General features: G+C 46.2%; 1 protein-coding gene across 1 annotated transcript; it reads right to left on the reverse strand.

The window, feature by feature from the left end:
- Positions 1-1,938: 1,938 nt before the first annotated feature.
- On the reverse strand, positions 1,939-17,366 carry LOC147599489 (uncharacterized). Its single transcript, XM_086755201.1, has 6 exons — positions 17,246-17,366; positions 9,521-9,727; positions 8,844-8,930; positions 8,324-8,371; positions 5,152-5,242; positions 1,939-2,024 (listed from the first exon to the last, which is right to left on the reverse strand). Exons 2-6 carry the CDS (start codon positions 9,608-9,610, stop codon positions 1,939-1,941), a joined length of 402 nt encoding a protein of 133 aa, XP_086611327.1. The 5' UTR covers positions 9,611-9,727; positions 17,246-17,366.
- Between the last annotated feature and the right edge of the window lie 1,379 nt (positions 17,367-18,745).

The following is an 18,745-nucleotide window of genomic DNA, read 5'->3' on the forward strand; positions in this document are numbered from 1 at the left end:
ATTGTAAGAGCTGTTACTCTCAGGTAACAGGGGTTAATTAAGTAGGCAGTATAGCCTTGCAAGTGGAGTACTAAACCTGCCAATTCACCTGAAAATCAGGTTAAAATTTGGTAAAATATATTCATCTGCCCCTGGAGTGGCCTTTGAATGCAGACATGAACTGCAGCTGAACTTCTGTGTCCACTGAAGAAGAGCAGCTCCCTAACGTGAATTCAGAGGAACACCAGTTGGATCTTCTCATGTAACCATCGACAGACACAGATTTGCATGCACGATCTCCCACCGGGATTTATCCACACAGCAGGAGAAGGCGGTCAAACTCTTCCTGTACCTGGCAGCATGCCTCATCCTACAGCAGAAGATTCAGGTCAGTCCCTGTGATCCAATCCATTTAATCCTTGATTTCTCTGCTGTGTAGCAGAGGAGGCACAGAGGTTACTGTGATGCAGTTTTTTTTCCTGAGACTCCATACACAAGAAACTACTGTTAGGGCAAACCAGACAACACACAAAATTAACAGGCTCAGGACTCTGATCACTGCTAAACTGGGCAGACTGGACAAAATGATCTAGAAGGAAAAAGCCTTTTTTTCCCCTCTAATATCTCTCTCCAGTCTGCCCTTCCTCTTAATTCTGCGTACATTTTCTTGTGTTAAATAAATACCTGCTAAGGGAACAAACCTCTGATGACAGGATAATAAATGAGCTCAATATATACTGCCATTTCATGGGCTTCTGCTACGCACTGCCATAAATTTAAAGCCAATTATGTTCTGTTAAAATATTTAACACTGTCAAGCTAGGCAATTTTACATCTTGTCAAAGATAATTGAAATACCCACTTTGTTACTTTAATAGGCAGACAGAGCATCCACGATATGGAAAATAGCATCAGGATTTCACTGTTTGCAACTGGATATTGAAATACTCTCAATTCCTCAGAATTTAGCAAGATCAGCTCTGACACTGAAAGCACAAATCTACATACGATGTGAGACAGAGCAGCCAGCAACAATCTCAGACCAACTGGCTACTGCTATCTGCCAAAACTAAACTGTATCAGCAAGCTTTTATTTGCATAGCTGCAACACTAGAGGACCCCACATGTGCACATTATGGATAGAAGACACAACTTATTTAAATTGAATCCTGAGGCTCTGCAAGGAAGCAACCTTTAAGGGGTTCTTCACAGACACTCCTTTGAAGTGATGAAATCCAGTGGCTGTGACTAAGCTTGTAAACACTGTACACTCAGAGTTGCTCTCAAATTCAGGGGGAGCGCCATCAGGCCAAAAGCTAGTTATAGAAGATGGTCCTGAGCTGATAATGCTAGGATAAAAATTTCAGAATGAATCCTCAAGAGATCAGGGTGCGAACTTTCCTCTAAAGTGTCCAACTTACTGACAACTGGAGCAACTGCACTGGGTAAGCTGCCATGAAGGTTTTTCTTTCTGATATAGTAAAAACAGGACCCAAACACTGTCTTTCAGATGCAATCCCTATGGGCAACTGAGTAAAACTTAACTCTTGGGACTGCTCCATTGGTCTACCAGAGGGGGTATGATACACAAGTTCAGCAATCAGCTGTGTAAATAGGTTTCCTTTACTGTTTCTGCACCACTGAGTCAATACCATCTTTCTATTGACCTATTGCTGTCTGCGGCAGGGCAAGGCACCATGTTATCCAAGTATTTTTAAGAAAGATTAATATCCTCACAAAAAAAAAAAATATACTAAAAACTGTGAAAGGCATCTCCTCAAAAAGGCATTTGCCATTTCTTCCCCTAAGTCTGTGTTTGGATGTTTGGGGTAAGCCAGCAGACAACAGGAGAGAAAGCTCAGCCAAAGTTATCACAAAGGAAGAATTTGAAATATGACATTAAAAATCCTGTTTGTTTTCCAGTCCTATGGCTTCAGCAGGACATGAACAGGTGGCATACTACTGCGCTGTGGCAGGGATGTTACTCAGAGATCTCCTAAGACCAGTAGTTTTGCCGGTCCTGGAACCATCTTTTCCAGTGATGCCTAAAGGGAAAGATCACAGGAGAAAGAGGGTTAGAGCTCTGGGTCCAGGAGCCTAGCTGCCCAAATGCCCCCTTACAGAGTCAGTACAAGGTTAAAAGGTGGCAAGGGTCCACTCCCAGACAACCAAAGGTCTTCACAACAACATTCCCATTGCTCTTGTACCAGCTCCAGGCTAAAGCCTGATGCAAATCTCTTCCCTGGCAGCAGGCGTCAGCATGAGGCTATTGAGAGCCAGAAGTTACAGTCTGTGTGAAATCTTCTGACCGCTGCTATGCAAATACACATCATCAGCCTCTGCTGTGAGCAGTTACGTATTTCAAACTGCAACCATGGATCCTCATGAGACACAAAGTACCAAAAATGCCTTACTCAATGTCATAAACACCAGGAGAGTAGATGTATAGAAGGTCTGAAAATTGTCTCAGAGTGGGGAATATTTCTGGCTACACCGGCTTGCTCTGATCTGCAGCTAACCCCTTGGTTTCAGGAAAGCTGAGGTGACCATTGGGACAGCAGAAGGAATGCAGCGAGACAAAGGAGTCTGCAGCTGCTCCATCTCTCAATGTACTGAAAGGACACAAGGAAGGAGAGACAGACAAGGAGCGAGATCCCCATGCTGCTTCTGGCTTTGCACTGGGTCTTGGAAATTTTGCGATAAAGCAAACTCTTTCCCTCTCACACCTATACTCCATTAGCCAAGCAAAGTTACTGAAACAAGCCAAGGCTGCTTCTGTGGCTTAGGAGGCTATGAAATCAGCTTCATCAGTAGTGCTTCTTATGAAAGAGAAGACACATGCTTCTTGGCCCAGACAAAGAGAAAACTTTAACAATTGAGTAACAATTGGCAGCATCTGCCCGTAGCAACACAATAAAGCCTGTACCATTAACAAACCCCTGCCCGCTCCTGGGTAACCGAGTCACCCATTACCAGGGCCTTGGGAAAATCAAAGCTGGATCCCCAGCTCCAAAGGCCATGGGAAAACAACAGCCAGCTTTAAAGCAGTTGTCTGCCCCATGGCAGGCTTGCATGTCTCGCATATTTTTAGTTCAGCTCTTCCTATTTCTTGATTTTCCCCACGGCAGACTGACCAAAAAGCAGTGAGCCAGTCATTGTTCATCTCAGCAATTCTTTTTTAATGTTGCAGACGTGAAGCCCAGGGCAAATCGCTTTTCCCCTCAGAGCTGTACAGCATCCAGCCTGCAGGATCAGCAAGCACGCGTATCCTCCCCATGCCCTCTCTCTAGCACAGCAGCTCAAAAATCCTGACCTGAAAGAAAAAAGCAAGCCAACAAACCCCACAGTGACCAAAAGCTCTGGCTGTGCCTATAGCAGGAGATTACTATGTGATTGCAGCCTCCTGCGCAAGTAGCATAAAAGCTTGCAGGCATATAATATCTAAGTCAAACGCAGACCCAGAGAATGGGTTCATCCAGAAACTGCCTGGCTGAAAGCTGCTACAGCTGCATCTTGCTTGCAAACACACCACAGGATCTACAGTTTCCAGTAAGGCAGTCCTTTCTCTTTTTAGTCAGAAGTTTCTAAGACAGGATTAATTACCACCCAGCCTCAAGCTCCTGAGAGAATAACTGTTTGGAAGCTTTCCAGAGGATTGCCAGGTTTCATACTGTACATGCTTATGCCCACTGATTTTCAACACGCTGGTTTTTTTCCTTACAGAAGTGCACACGGTCCCCAACAGTAAAGCTCCCCTCTCCTTCCTGGTGCTAAGCGTGCAGACGCAGAGCGCGCTGGGCTGCAGTATCGTGTGCTGCACCGCATCTCCCACTGACCGCAGCATCCGCTTATCCTGTCACATCTGGTTCTACCTCACTGCAACGGGAGGGAAACGTATTCCTCATGTCGCTGCCCTCGCTCCCACTCAAACTGAAAGGAAGAAGAAAGTACCCACATTGGCTGTGGTTTTGGGCGATGCTTACGAGCACTACAAAAAGGCAGCGACCGGGCCGGAGGTGAGCTCATCATCTGCGAGCCTGCGGCTCTGCTGATGTCATCACACAACTGGGTGGCAGGAAGTGATACGGGAGCAGGAGCCTGAGAGGAAACTGAATCGAGCAACTGAGGTTAACTGCTCTGGCATTTGATCATGTGGCATTTCCAGGGACTTTCTAAGAACCTGAGGGTGGGTTTGGCTGCCCAGCGTCAGTTAGCTTGCTTCACACGCCACGCTCAACAGCGCTAACGGCAGCGGGATGAGGGAGCAGCTGCGCTGACCACATGGCAAAACAAGGCAACATCTGCCTTCTCCTGGGTTGCTGGCTCCCTTCCCCCTTCCACTCAAGGGAAAATATTTAATGAACAGCTTCCTATGATGCTCACTGAAGGCAGGACTCAGCTGCATGCAAGCTCTCCTGGCATCTACCTCAGAAACAGCCCTGAATGGTACAGGCTGGACGTGGATTTGCACTTTCCCAGGGTTTAGTGAGGTTGGGGCTCTGGGTGGTGCATCTGTATGTTCCGATGACAGTGACAACAGTTATCTAGCATCTCATCTCAGAGAAACCTAGAGAACTTTGCAGCCCTATATAGAAACTTTCCAGTGTCGTCGTTCTGTGTGCTGCTGGGGCAGTAGCGTCTCTGCTAGTGTGCCAGCCACGAACGGAGAGCGCTGCCTCGGAGTACAAGCCAGAAAGGAGAGAGCGAGACTATCAGAGAGGCATGCTGGAGTTAATCCACAATACTAGAATGTCTCAAATGTCAAGGGATCTTCAACTCAGATTTTTGTTTTGTTTTGTTTTCAAGTAAGGTAAGACATTCATGACAGACTATTTTTCACTGTCTACAGAACATAGTCGAGCAATTTCACTGAGCCATACCTGTACCAGTGACCAGAACCACAGATATGTGACTTCTTGGAAAGACAGACTGTCTTCCCATCCTCATTTCTGCCTCCACTTCTGCTGAAGTAGTCACAACTGAATTAGACAGAAGAAATGTGCTATCCCTCCTGTTGTAATGTGCCTGGAAGCCTTCCAAATCCTCCTCTATTTGTAGGATTTACCAGAGTGACTGTAGCCAGTGCTAGAGCTTTGGGGGTACATGCATGGTTTGCCAAGAGCATGGCTGCACAGTTTAGTTTTGTGTAATTATTGTTATCTAATTTCAAACCTTGGGTGGCTGGCGCTGAGTTCAAATTCAAGTCACTGCTTCCCTGAGGATCTCCTTCCTGAGACGCTCCTTCTTGGACCACTAGTTGAGGCTATGAAGAAAAACACCAAAAACAAACAAAACCCTCCACTTAAAATTAGGTATCAAGAGAGAAAATTGCAAATACAGAAAGTAGATGGAAAGCAAAAAGCTTTTGATCAATGTTATTTAAATAAGACGGGGCAGCCCTGGAAGCATGCCCATGTCCCACCACTTCCCTTATCCAACCACACACAAGAGCACGCTGCACGCCAGCGCACACGGCGTCCGCACACATTCACAAGAGTCTCTGAATGGCTGTCAGAATCCAAAATATCACCAGTCTGATGAGACACACAGCCCCACACTTGGAAAAAATCTCCCCATTATGCAGCTGTGGAGAATTTTTTTCATCCTTGAGTACACCTTATTTTCCTGTCCTGAACAACTAAACATTTTGTCCAACGAAAATTAAAAAATAAATGGCTGTTTCTTTTCTTCTGCTTTGGTTTTCCCCCCAAAACTCCTCAGCTGTTAAAACAAATTAATTTTGAACTGAAACATCCCAAGGCTTCAACTAACCAAAGTTAGAATGACACATTTTGAAACATTAGAAAGAAAAAAGGCACCAGTGTGCAAAAAGTTTTGACTTCAATAAACTAGCATGTAGCAAAGGAAAGTTTTTGTTTGTTTTTTTGTTTTGTTTTTGTTTATTTTAACAAATTACTATGCAGCTCATTGTTTCTAGTGAGAAACACCCTAACTTACAGCACTGGCACACAACTCAGTTAATTTAAACTCCAAGCCCAACCCTAGAACTGTAGTCACTACAATCTGCTACAGAAGAGAATGGCTGGGAGAGTCTTTTCCAACCTCATGTGCAGGCTGCTGTAGATGAGAGATGGCTATAAATTTCTAGCGTGCTATCCATGTTTACAGACTGGGCAAGTCCCTGAGCACCCCGATCCAATGAGACCTGCTTTGAGCAGTGGTTTGAACTAAAGGATCAGTAAGCCCTTCCAACCTTGATTAGTCTAGGATTCTAAAAAAAAAAAACCAAAAAAAAACCCCAAAAAAAAACCCCACAAAAAAACCGCATAAGTACACACACAGCTGAGACAGACATTCAGTACCACTATTAGTAGATCCTGGGAGCTACTGGGATGCTCCGAACTGTTGTCTTGCTTCTTGTGTGTGGCACAAATGTCTCAAGGAAGAATGAAGTGGCCAATTGAACTCATAAGGAAGTGTTTTAATTAGATTATCATTGCAGAAAAATAAGTATTTCCATGGAATTTTTTTTTTCACATTGCACTTCTACCAAAAAAAAAAAAAGTTAGCTTTTGACAGCACACACACGGGTGTCCGTGCCCCACAAGACGGTGGGGAGTGTGTTCTTAACACTGCCTGGCTGCCCCCATTTCCCTTTCCCCTGCGGGAGTCTGTTCCCCGGGGGAAGGAGGGCTTCTCTCTCTGCAGCTGCACCAGGCACACCGAACAGCTACAAAGCAGGGCTGAAGCCATCTCCTCTGGCACTATTACTGTCGGTTTAACCACAAGACAGCCCTACCAGCAGGTGTTTATAAACTGTCCCTTGCTCTGAAACCCTCTCTCAGACTTTTCCTGCATAGGATTCTCAGCTTTATATACTATGTACTTCACTTTTTTTGGCTTTTGTGAGCCCTACAATAACAGGGGAGTTTCACAGCTTCTCTGCCCCAGTTCAGACTACATCATGGCAACAGGAGAAGCTGGGACTAAATCTATTCCTCCCACAGAATTTGATTGCCCGCTCTTTCCCTTACCAGGCAGGGAGCAGAAAGGCACTGTAGCACTCCTGAGGGTTAAACTTGCCTATTTCAGATTAGATGAAGAAGATATAAACCAGTCCCAGAAACGATCTGCCAGCTCCTCTGGAGTCCTTTGGCCTCTGCATTTGCATTTACACACTGTAGTTCACAGCTGCACACACATCTGCATGCCAGTCCAGCTTGAGGATCCCAATTTGCAGAGCTGGTTGCTTTACGCGCTGGTAACATACCAGATTTCCTCACACAGTGTATTAAAATCACATAAGTGGGCTTAGAAAAGGCAACGGGCTTTTAGCAAAAGCTATGTGCTGAACTAGGCTGTGACCTTCTCATCTGAATATCAAAGGAAAAACAGCACTCGGACAGGTTTATGGAGTAGATCTCTTGTCTGGGAGATTCAGTTCTGCAGTGTGTTTGCAGACAGTGTCCCTCCATCGCTAACCAAGAAACATTTGTATGCCAACGTCACTTTCACATCAGAAAAGTCTTCCAATCTCTCCCACATCCTGGCATTTCCTCCCTGGTAAAGATTTCCTTCTAAGCCTCCCGCATACCCCTCACAGACTGCTCTGTCCCTCTGTTTTTGCTGAACCAGACAGTGTCTTCTTCCATCCTAAGCACTCCAGCAGCACTGAAGCTGAAGAAGAAACCTATGGATTCCTGCAACAAATGCACAGCTTGGGTTTGGTGTAGAATTTTTTATGGTAACAGATACACACCAAATAATGGTTTGTGGTTGTTGGATTTTATTTAGTTTTTTTTTTTCATTACTCCTAATGATAGATAATATGCCTTTAATTGCTCACAGGACTGAACATCCTTATTGATTAAAAGCTTTTATTTTTTTTCACACCTGGAATGTTCTAACTACTGACTCTTATTAATCTTATGTTTGCTGCATAAAAGAGCCTCCTGCTGGCAGGATTCAAAGTTTCATCAGTCACCAAATTTCTCTTTTTGCTTAATTTTAAGTTTCTTCTTCTGAGACAAACTGACACACTAAGCAATCACTTCAGTCTTTCAAGACCCCTGGGAAGATAAACCCTCTACCTGAGAAAGGATGAAATCTCCGGTCTGACATTCCAAGCCTGGGAAAAGTACTGGGAAAGACTAAGATGTCTTGAATTAAAAACAGCAGCTCTCCTGGGCTCTCGGAATTCTTCAGCAGCTGAATCTTAGGGGTGACTGGAAAGGCAGCCAGAGCTTCCCTAATGTGTCAGACTTCCAGGCCACCTAGGTTGGATGAATGTCGTTGCAGATAGAGAGCCTGAGAAGAGCAAACGCAATGGAAAATCCCCTAGAGTCTGTGACTGGAGAAGAAAAGGACTAAACACTGTACTCACCCACTTGCGGGGCCTCCCTCTTGGCCTTTTCCCAGCAGAAGGTTCTACCTTTATCATAAACAAATGGGGGGGGAAAAAAAAAAAAAAAAGTATTTTCAGCTCTCGTATTTGCTGGGCACTGTGACTAATACACTGAACTTGGCCAAGGTGACCTCTGTAGGAAGTTCTCTAGAAACAAGTAGCAGCAAAGGCAAAAGCTGGTGATAGAAGACAGTTGAGGAGGAAATGCCTGCCAGACTATGCTGGTTGTGATTATTTGGCAACGGTGGAGGAAAAACGCTAGAAGGAAGCTGCTGAACAGGCAGTGGCAACATAGGAAGGCTAGGAGGTGAGTTAGGATTAAGACCACAATAACTGCCTTGTCCAACAGTGGCACTTAAAGCCGAGCTGAATTAGGAGCAACTTTCACTGTCTATCTTTAAGCTGAGAAACCTCTGCTTGTTCCTCTAGCAATGCTTCAACACAGGACACAGCCAGCTTCTCTCTCGCCCATGAAAGAACACAAGCCATTCACTCTTACCATTTGTCCAGATACAGTAGCCACTTTCTTGCTTCCTTTTGGCCTTCCCCGAGGTTTCTTCACTGGCAATGGTCCTATAGCCTCCTCCTGTGATAACAGGAGAAAGTCATTTAAGCAGGATGATCCCTGGAACAACTTAGAGCTTCTCATTCCAATGCGTCTTAGACTTACACCAACAATAACAGCCAGATCATTGAATACCTGGTTGTCTTTGCTTTTCCAGCTGTGAAGTGCAGTAGAAGATGGCCAGCAATACCCCTACCCCTTTATCTTTTGTGTTGAGGAAATGAATATGCTCCCAGGACTCTGCCCATAGTGCCTGGAACAGGGAGAGAAAAGGCCTCGTCCTTCTCTGCTCGCTCTAACTACTGGTGCAGAAACAGAGGGTGGTGACACCTGAAAGCTCCAGACTGGAACAGAGATCTGGTGAGTTCCTCTTATGCCATATCCTGCCCTGGCAGTCACAGCCTGCCACCTTAGAGGCTGAGATGCCTCAGGGCATGAGATGCCTCAGGGTGCACATGCCACTGCTTTCCTGAACAGCAATAATATTCACCACAGAACACCTCAGCTTCCCTCGCTCTTTGTTAGTGAGCCACTTTCAGGGCTGCCTGCAAATCCTATCAGGCTAATGCCACAGCATCCTCAGGTAGCCTCTTAGGATGATGTGCCCTCACCTGTGGCTGCTTCTTTGGTCTTCCCCTCTTTCTCTTCAGGCCCTCGGTCAGTGTAGATGAGCCAGGGTTAACTGGCCTCTCGTTGCTCATGTTTGCACCTTCCACAGTTTCCAAATGATAATCCAACAGGTTATTTTTCCATGGACTGTGAAAGAAAACTTGTATCTTTTTCCCAGTCTTGTTACGGATTCTCCTCTACCTGCAAGGCTGAAATGGTGAGAGAATCAGGCATGACAGCTTGCTATTGTTTTGATCAACTGGAAGAGCCTGGAACACAGTAGCCATTTAGAAGCATAATCATGTTTTATAAATATTAATGAACCATTCTCCTACATAGCCCATTCCTCAGTTTTCTGAGGCTTTTGGCCAAAGGAACCAATTAAAAGAAGAAGAGACCTTGACCAGAAGCTCAGCCAGCACCCGAATCCCAGGCACATTAAGAGGTGGAGGTCATTGGTCTTGCTTGCAGGTAAGGTAAACCCTAGCCAAGGGTCTGAGTTCAGCTCCCAGTTCGCTGATCTGCTTGAAAAGGGCACCTGCAGCCTCCACCAGACCTCAGCCCTTCCCTTCACAGAAGGATGGGGGGCTCAAGAAAGTGTGAGGGGCTGAGGGGACCGACCCTGGCTGGACAGAGGCCAGCAGTGCTGGCTGAATCCTCTTCTGTCAGTTAATTCTTACCACAAAATAAACAGCTCAGAATAGTGCAGTTGGGAGAGCAACATCATTGCTTGCTTAGGAAAGCAGGAGTATACAGGTTGACGATGCATTTTTACCTTCTGTGCAAAGCCATCACCTTCTCCTCCTCATCTAGGGGCTGCAGGTATCATCTGCCTTGCCTGTAGAAGCTCTCCTCCCTCCAACATCAGAAATGTTTTCTGCAGCTCTTTGTTCTACCTGTTTCATCTCTCCCTTCTCACTTGTTAAATGAAAGGTAACAACAGCGCTTAAACAGCTCTTGGTCCCACTGGCCTAGAGCGCTGCTGGGTCCCAAATCCCTCGGGCAGGCTCTACCTGAGGCACTAAAGGCGGCATTGTCAGTAAGGGCACAGCTGCACCATGTAGAAGAGAGTCACTGCTTTCTTCAAAATGCTGCTGGAGGGCAGAAGGTGGGTGCAGTTCCAGTTCAGGCACGGGCAACCCTACCTAGTGAACTCCCTGGATGTCCTGTTCTGCACACTGTTGGGATCCAGCTCACAGGTGCTGCTGCACACTTGGCTTTTCTATCGAGACCTCCGATCAGAGCGCGATGGAAAGACCACAGCTCAGGTCTCCGAGTTCGGGCTGCATCTGGAGAGCAGACAGTTAGGAAAAAAACGTTTCTTTGTACTTGCAAGCCACGCACAGTTGCAACCAAGTCCCTGAGAGACAAACATGAAACACTTCTGCAGTCTCTGAAAGAGAGCAGTTGTGCTTTTAGAAATCATTAGCAGAGCTTTGTAGTTTGATTGGATGTTCTTGTTACAAAGATGAGAGGCACTTAACCGAAGAGGACAACAAATATTCTGCCCTCTGATCCAGCTACTGTTTCCTGCTTTGCCCACATTTACTGGTCAGAACTGGGGCTCAAATGGCTTTGTGCTGGTCCTGGCATTTGGGGCTGGCTGAGGCAGGAGAAAGTCACTGAGATACACGGACCTTGGACCACCCTAGGAGCAGAGAAGCCTTAGTGCCCGCTTCCAAAGGCAGGTCTAAGCTAGCCTAGCTCACATTGCATCTACTGGGATCAGCCCAGAGTGCTGCAAAGGTGGCTTGAAGCCTCCTGAGCCCGAGCCTCCCATCAGCTGCCTGTGGAAAGGGAACAGACATCACCACAGGAAAGGACAAGGGTGGAAGTGCTGTCCAAACCAAATCCCAGGGAAGAGATGCACAACTGACATCATCTCCCTGGACTTGTGCAAAGCCTTTGACTCTGTCCCACATGACGTCCTTCTCTCTAAACTAGAGAGACACGGGTTTGATGGATGGACCACTCGGTGGATAAGGAGTTGGCTGGATGGCCGCACTCAGAGAGTGGTGGTCAATGGCTCGATGTCCATGTGGAGACCGGTCACGAGTGGTGTCCCTCAGGGGTCCGTGCTGGGCCCAGCCCTGTTCAACATCTTTGTTGGCGATATGGACAGTGGGATAGAGTGCACCCTCAGCAAGTTCGCCGACGACACCAGGTTGTGTGGTGCCGTCGACACGCTGGAAGGGAGGGAAGCCATCCAGAGGGACCTTGACAGGCTTGGAGAGGTGGCCCCGTGCCAACCTCATGAAGTTCAACCAGGAAAAGTGCAAGGTCCTGAAGGTCCTGCACCTGGGTCATGGCAATCCCAGGCACAAATACAGGCTGGGCGGGGAATGGATGGAGAGCAGCCCTGAGGAGAAGGACTTGGGAGTGCTGGTGGACGAGAAGCTTAACATGAGTCGGCAATGCGCCCTTGCAGCCCAGAAGGCCAACCGCATCCTGGGCTGCATCAAGAGGAGCGTGGCCAGCAGGTCGAGGGAGGCGATTCTCCCCCTCTACTCTGCCCTGGTGAGACCCCACCTGGAGTACTGTGTCCAGTTCTGGAGCCCCCAACACAAGAAGGACATGGACCAGTTGGAGAAGGTCCAGAGGAGGCCACGAAGATGATAAAAGGGCTGGAGCACCTCTCTTATGAGGACAGGCTGAGAGAGTTGGGGCTGTTCAGCCTGCAGAAGAGGAGGCTCTGGGGAGACCTGAGAGCGGTCTTCCAGTACCTCAAGAGGGCCTACAGGAAAGATGGGGAAAGGCTGTTCAGTAGGGCCTGTTGCAATAGGACGAGGGCTAATGGTTTTAAAATAGAGGGGGGTAGATTTAGATTGGAAATTAGGAAAAAAAAATTTACGATGTGAGTTACAGAACACTGGAACAGGTTGCCCAGAAAGGTGGTGGAGGCCCCATCCCTGGAAACATTCAAGGCCAGGCTGGATGAGGCTCTGAGCAACCTGATCTAGTTGGGGATGTCCCTGCTCCTTGCAGGGGGTTGGACTAGATGACCTTTGAAGGTCCCTTCCAACCCTAACCATTCTATGATTCTATGATTCTATGAAAAAAAGTTACAGAGGAGATATAAATGTGTCCTTGCAAAGCATCACATGTGCATGTTCTTCCCTGTTTTTCCATGGTAATGCTGAAGCACAAGGAAGAGGATGAATGATGGGGTATGGCAGGTATTGTCAAAGATAACAACAGATGCAGTTATATCTAGGTGAGGCCGTGCTGATAGGAGGGCAAAGTTAAGTATTTGTATTTTATTTTTCAATCTCAGATTGCACTGTCTACTTGGTCACCACAGGCTGGACATGCAGATTCTGAAAATATCGCTGGCAGATGTGGAAAGAAAACTTCCAGCCTTTGCTCCATATTCTAACAAAACGTACACGGTCATGGCAGACACTGAAGCCATTGCTGTTATCGACACAATCTCTCTTACAAGTTCACTGTAAGTGAAACCTGCATTAAATCCAAATTTTGCATGTCATTATTCCAGCGGGAGCAACCACACTGTACAGAATTCATTTTTCCCCAGATTCAAAGAAAGTGAGTTCCTGCACAATGATTGTTTTCTAAATCTTCCTAGACTGACACACTCTACAATGCCTTTCAAATATCTGGCAAGCTTTCTACAGACAGGACTGCAGATAGATGTAGAGATTGCCAGGAGATAGCAGTGTCTTTGTGCACCTCCCTTCCACCTTCCCATCACCCACCAAAGGCATACGCTTCTTGAAGCCTGGTGTGAAAAGGAAAAAAAAGCAAGCCAAGCTATACAAGCACCAGTCCACAGGGCTTTTGAAAGCTTTGCATGACTCAATGTAAGGTGCAGACAAAGCAAAAGCACCCAATGCAATTCTACTTCACATTTCTCAACAATAGCTTTCCATTTATACATATAAAAACCCAAACGAATATTGATTCCCACTGTATACCAAAAAATGAATATGCTTTCCAGGGTCACTGCACTCCCTGCTGGGAGCAGAGCCAGCAGGACTGAATTCCTGCCCACTGTCTTGTGGAAACGAGATCTAAAATACCTATCCAAATGTTCGCTGGCCTTAGATGACCTTTTTGTCAGCCACGTACGCTTTGCAAATCACACAGATAGGTGAATACACATTTTTGGTAGTGTTCAGACCTTTATGTTGCAGAGACATCACCTAAAACAAAGCACCGCATGTCCCAAAAGCACTCCAGGCACCTGGCAGAAGACAGGGGACTCTCACAGTCCAACGCTTTGTACCTGATTTAGGTGCTGAGTCGTACAAAGCCAGTTTTTCTACCACAGCAAATTCTCAGGAGGGAAAAGCTCCTCCCGGGGGCAATGTAGTTACAGTCTAACACAGGGTACTGAATAGTGCTCTTGAGGGACTTCTCCCTTTCCACAGCTACAGAGAAAGCCTTGGGGATGAGCCTGCTGACTTGGGCAGGTAAATTAAATGGCAGAACCCCCTCCTATTTGTTTCCTCAGGGAGGTTATGTCCTTGGCAGAAATACAATATGACACCGGGATGCTTGAGACGTGGTACTAAAACCCCCAAACTGTGTGCATGATTCACAGCAAACGCTGCCAGAAAATGATTGTCTAGCTGCAGTGCCCACATACGAAACACAAAGCTCACAAAGCCTTTTTCAAAGCATAATAGGAGTGTGATTATAAGAGACCCTTCATTACACCCTTAACTCTGCCGCTGTCTCTAATAACGGGAAAAAATATCCACAAAGCACAACTCCCACTTGGTAACACAGCACCACTGTTCTGCTGTCACGTGTGACAAAGCAAACCCAGGGTAACTTCACTGGTGTGAACGTGGTCACTCTTCAGCCCCTGTAGTACAGGAGGGAGAGAAGAACTTGGCCTAAGCCCTGCATCAAGTGGAGCAGACTTCTATTGAAGACTTCAATAGTTGAGACATTTAAAGAAGGGGACTGAGAAGGCCAGGCCGAGAGAAACCTTTCATTCCAATAACCGTGGCAATAACGATCTGCACTTGCTTTATGAGAAATTACTTTCACCTTCCGAGAAATCAAATGCTCACGTCTTTTCAGACCTCACAGCAGATCAAGAAATACCACAGCTTGTTGCAGTTCCCCATGGACTGTTCTACCAGAAAAGCAGGACAGCCAAGCACTGGAATATCTCCCTTGGGAAAGAGCAGTGGTAGGAACACTATGGCAAATTAAGCTTTTCTGCCAGATTTTTCTGTGAAATTAGGAACTTATGGGCTACTAAATCAAGCTTGTGGCAACAGCAGGTAACTGCCAGTCTCATAAATCACATCTCAAAAATGTAAATAACCTTTCTAGGCGATTTCCGTAACTACTTTGAGGGTCTAAGTCTAAGCCTCCTTCGGTCTTATGCTTAAAAGCCTCCTAGTTCCTGGTCTGTTAGTTCTTTTCAATGGGCAATTTATTGCCAGTTGTCTTGCATCAACAGAGTACTTTAGCAGCAATATTTCTCTCTCCTCCATTTTTAAACCCACTCTACCAGCTACACGCATTAATCTGAGATCCCCCCCACCTTGCCCGGCTGAACAGGCCAGCCTGTTTCAGTTTCCTGGGATACGATTGTAACTCTGGATCACTTTGGTTGTCATTTACATCCTTTCTGATCTGAGCTCAACACTTCTGAATATGACAAGGATTCTTACTCTCAAAAGTATTTTCAGTGAGGACAGCTTGACTGACGTATCTGAGAAACACGGACTAAGCAACAGTTCAGCGGGAAAAACGCAGTTCCTGTGTAACATTAATAGGATGAGCTTCCAAATTTATTTAACCAGCAAGCTATTCTACCACCTCCAGCATATCCTGACTGATATAATACCCAGTTTAGAAGACAGAAACTACTGAAGCTTACAGAGGACAAAAGAAATACAGGAACCATATGAGCTTCCATGCTTCACATCAGTGCCAGGGACCAGGCCAAGGCCTGAACAGGAACTTCTGTAGCTCTATTAGAGAGTTAAATTTCCGACTTTGTTGCAGGTTTTTCTGTGTAACCCTAATGAAAGTGCCTTCATGGGTTTCAGTTCCCCATCCACAAAATGGTGCGTAGCTCCCCGACTGCTGAGCTGCGCTGGCGATGTGGCTGAGGAGAAAGAACCCAAGCGAGGCAGGAGGAGGCCATCCCATCCATGCCTGTTCTTCTGAGGCAGCCAGCAAAGCAGGCAGGTACTACCAGCTGGGACAGGAGCTTATAGACTAAAGACCCATCTACTAGGAAATAGTGCCAGAAGCCTTTTTCACATTAGAGACATTCCCATCCCTTCTCTAGAAAAGTGAGGCTTTGCACTGGGCTGTGGAATGAGTCAGGACTTTTCCTGAAGGTGCCACATACTTCCACAGTGAAGGGCTCAACCCCAATACTACCTCAGTGCCACCGGCTTCCAAGCCCTACCAAGGCCCCAGTTTTCCTATGGTCAGAGCAGGCAAAGCAAGGAAGCAATTAATCATCGCAGGGAAGATGTGGAAAAGCACTGCTAGATACCAAGACCAGAAAGGAAGAGAAATCTAGAATCTGTTCCTGACTCTGATCTTGGGCAAGTCATGCAATCTCTCTACAGTGCACATTTTCTATCTATCAGATTATGGAATTACACTACAAGTATTAACACTTGCCTTCAACCTGGAGTGGAGAGACCGAGGATTAAGTCACTCCTGTTTGTAGAATAACACTAAGAACCCCCAGCAGAAGGGAACAGAGCAAGGCATTATCCGACTGCACCAGCAGCCTCCTCCATGTTGTCACGCTTGGGAGCGCAAAGGAGAGGCCGTTGCAACTGAAGAAATGCATCCCAGGATCAGCCACATCCTGCTGAGCAGCAAAACACACCTCACCCTCTTCCCCCAGGAAGCTGGAGGCTCGTGGAACCAATGTGGCTCAAAGCCAGAGTTCCCTACCCTGGGAAATTGGCACAAAGCAGCGTTGGAGTGCGAGTCAGGGCTCCCCAGAGCTGCAGCACGTTGCTTAACTGCACAGCACGTCTCACTCACTGCCAAACCAGACCAGGCAGGGGATACAGGGCCCAGCTCACCGTCTTTATCAAAGGAAACTCATGTACCAAACTCAGGACCCCAAGTGTTGAAGTGACTGCTTGAGTTCTTCGACATCCTTCCAGCACCTCTCCCAGCAGCATCAAGCCAGATCAGTGACACTTAACACCTCTGTGCACAAGGTAGACCCTCCAGTACTCCACATTAAAAGCCCTTGAAGATTCTCCCTTAGGGAATTTGCCCAAAGACCCAAATGTTTGCTAAAGAATTCTTTCTTCTCAGAGTCTCTGTCCAGACACTTTCACCAGAAAGCAAGCTCCCCATGCACTACAGAGTTACATCAGCCAAGAAAAAACAACAATATTTACAGGGAAATGAAAGGATGAGGAGAAATCTGTGGTTATTAAAACTAAGTTAAAAATCACGGTCACCTCTTATTTCAGATAGCCTCGTTCCTCTGTGGAATTACCATCTTGCTCAGTCCAGCTACTGACATCTGCAAAACATTGTCCACTTGTGCAAAACCAGGAAAGGGCCCCTGTGCTCCCTGGGGAGGCCAGCGGCACCTGGGAGCTGGGAGGCAGCAAGCTTTGTACCTTACCCTACTTCCAAACAGCCTCTCCCCATTACCAAGATGCAATTTATGAATCCCTGTGCCTCAATAAAGCCCAGCGTCCTGCAGATGAGCTGTGCATACGCGTTTCAGATGTGGTAAGAAAGGAGATTACCTGTCGAGAAGTTGGGCAGCGCCACTTGACCTGGCCCCAGCAGACCCAGCAACGAAGGCAGGCGAGCGAAACAGAGGTACCCAGCAGCCGGCCCCCCTTCTGCACCGCAGAGACGCGGCTAACTGAAGTCTCTGCACACATTCATTTCAGGAGCCTTACAATGAGCCGAACGCTGTTTATCGCGCTTCCAGTTAGCAATATGGAAAGCAGTGCGAGCACTGCCAGCGATCTCCTTCTGATGGCAGTCCTGAGTAGTGACAGCAAGTGAAACCAAGCTCACTGAAACCCGCCTGGAACCTCACACTAAACTGGCAACAACCAAAAATAAGAGAAATCCCCAACCAGAGCACTTACGCCAGGCAGCCTGCACCACTGCCCTCCTTGCTAAAAATAAGGCCAGTTTCCAAATGTGAAATGAATGAGCTGAATAAGGGGGACAGATCATTTCATAGACTTCCCTTTTTACAAATGCCAGAAAGAATTGTGCTGACCCTGTTTCATGAAAGAAAAAAAAAAAGCAAAACAACAACAAAAACCCCCCAAATGGGTAGCCCCAGGAAGGCTTGTGATGACAAAGTGGTTATTGATCTGAGTGCAAAATGCGCTCGGGGCATTTACATAAGCCACAAATAAAAATGGGAATCTGACTTCAGTTGAGCATAAACGTATTTAGAAAGGAGACGTTGCACGGCTTTAAGTTGAGTATTCTATATTAATTACGTGAACAACCATTAGAGCTGGTAAAAGTCACCAGAAGCACTTTGCAAAGGAAAACGTAGACTTCTCATATTACTGACTTGGTATGTTTAAGATGCACATATTGGGGTTTTTGGCACATCACCATCAGCAAAACCAGAGAATTAAAGTATCTCAATCTGTATGTGTACAAAACCCATTACAGTATCTTAGAGAAAAAATCTGAGGACTCTTCTTTATGTCAAGTAGCAAATTGCTTACAGTGACAGTACAATTGAATAAACTGAAGATTTTTTTTTTTTTTTCTCAGAGCTGTCCATATAGAAGACGTGCAAAGACTTGAACTCCCCAGTAATTTCTGAAAATATCAGTAAGGCACCTTAGTTACTTATTGCAGTTTAGAAAATATTGGTCTCAACCTTATTAACACAGGAATTATGATCTCTTGGTTAAGGATGTACCTGGGGGCTCTGGAAATGTGTCCAGTTCTCGGGGCCACCATGTGCTCCCTATGTGACCTCAGGAAAGGAATCTTTTCTTTGTACCGAGTTTCCCGCACGTAAAGTGGGGATAAGACACAGAAGAGGTAGCACCTTGCTTAGGTAAACAATATTTTCTTCAGGAAGAGACACATTTCCCACCATGTAATTACACAGGTCTTAGGTAAAGTGGCTCACGACTTTATTTGGAGCTTCTAATCATTAACAAAACAACATCAACATGAAATGTCACTAAGAGCCTTTGATCATCCCTACAGCAATGTCTAATCCAAACGTCATAAAATAGTGTATGAATTCAAGGACC

The sequence above is a fragment of the Chlamydotis macqueenii genome, chromosome 10, assembly GCF_036417535.1.
Source record: "Chlamydotis macqueenii isolate bChlMac1 chromosome 10, bChlMac1.mat, whole genome shotgun sequence".
Taxonomy (NCBI): Eukaryota; Metazoa; Chordata; class Aves; order Otidiformes; family Otididae; genus Chlamydotis; species Chlamydotis macqueenii.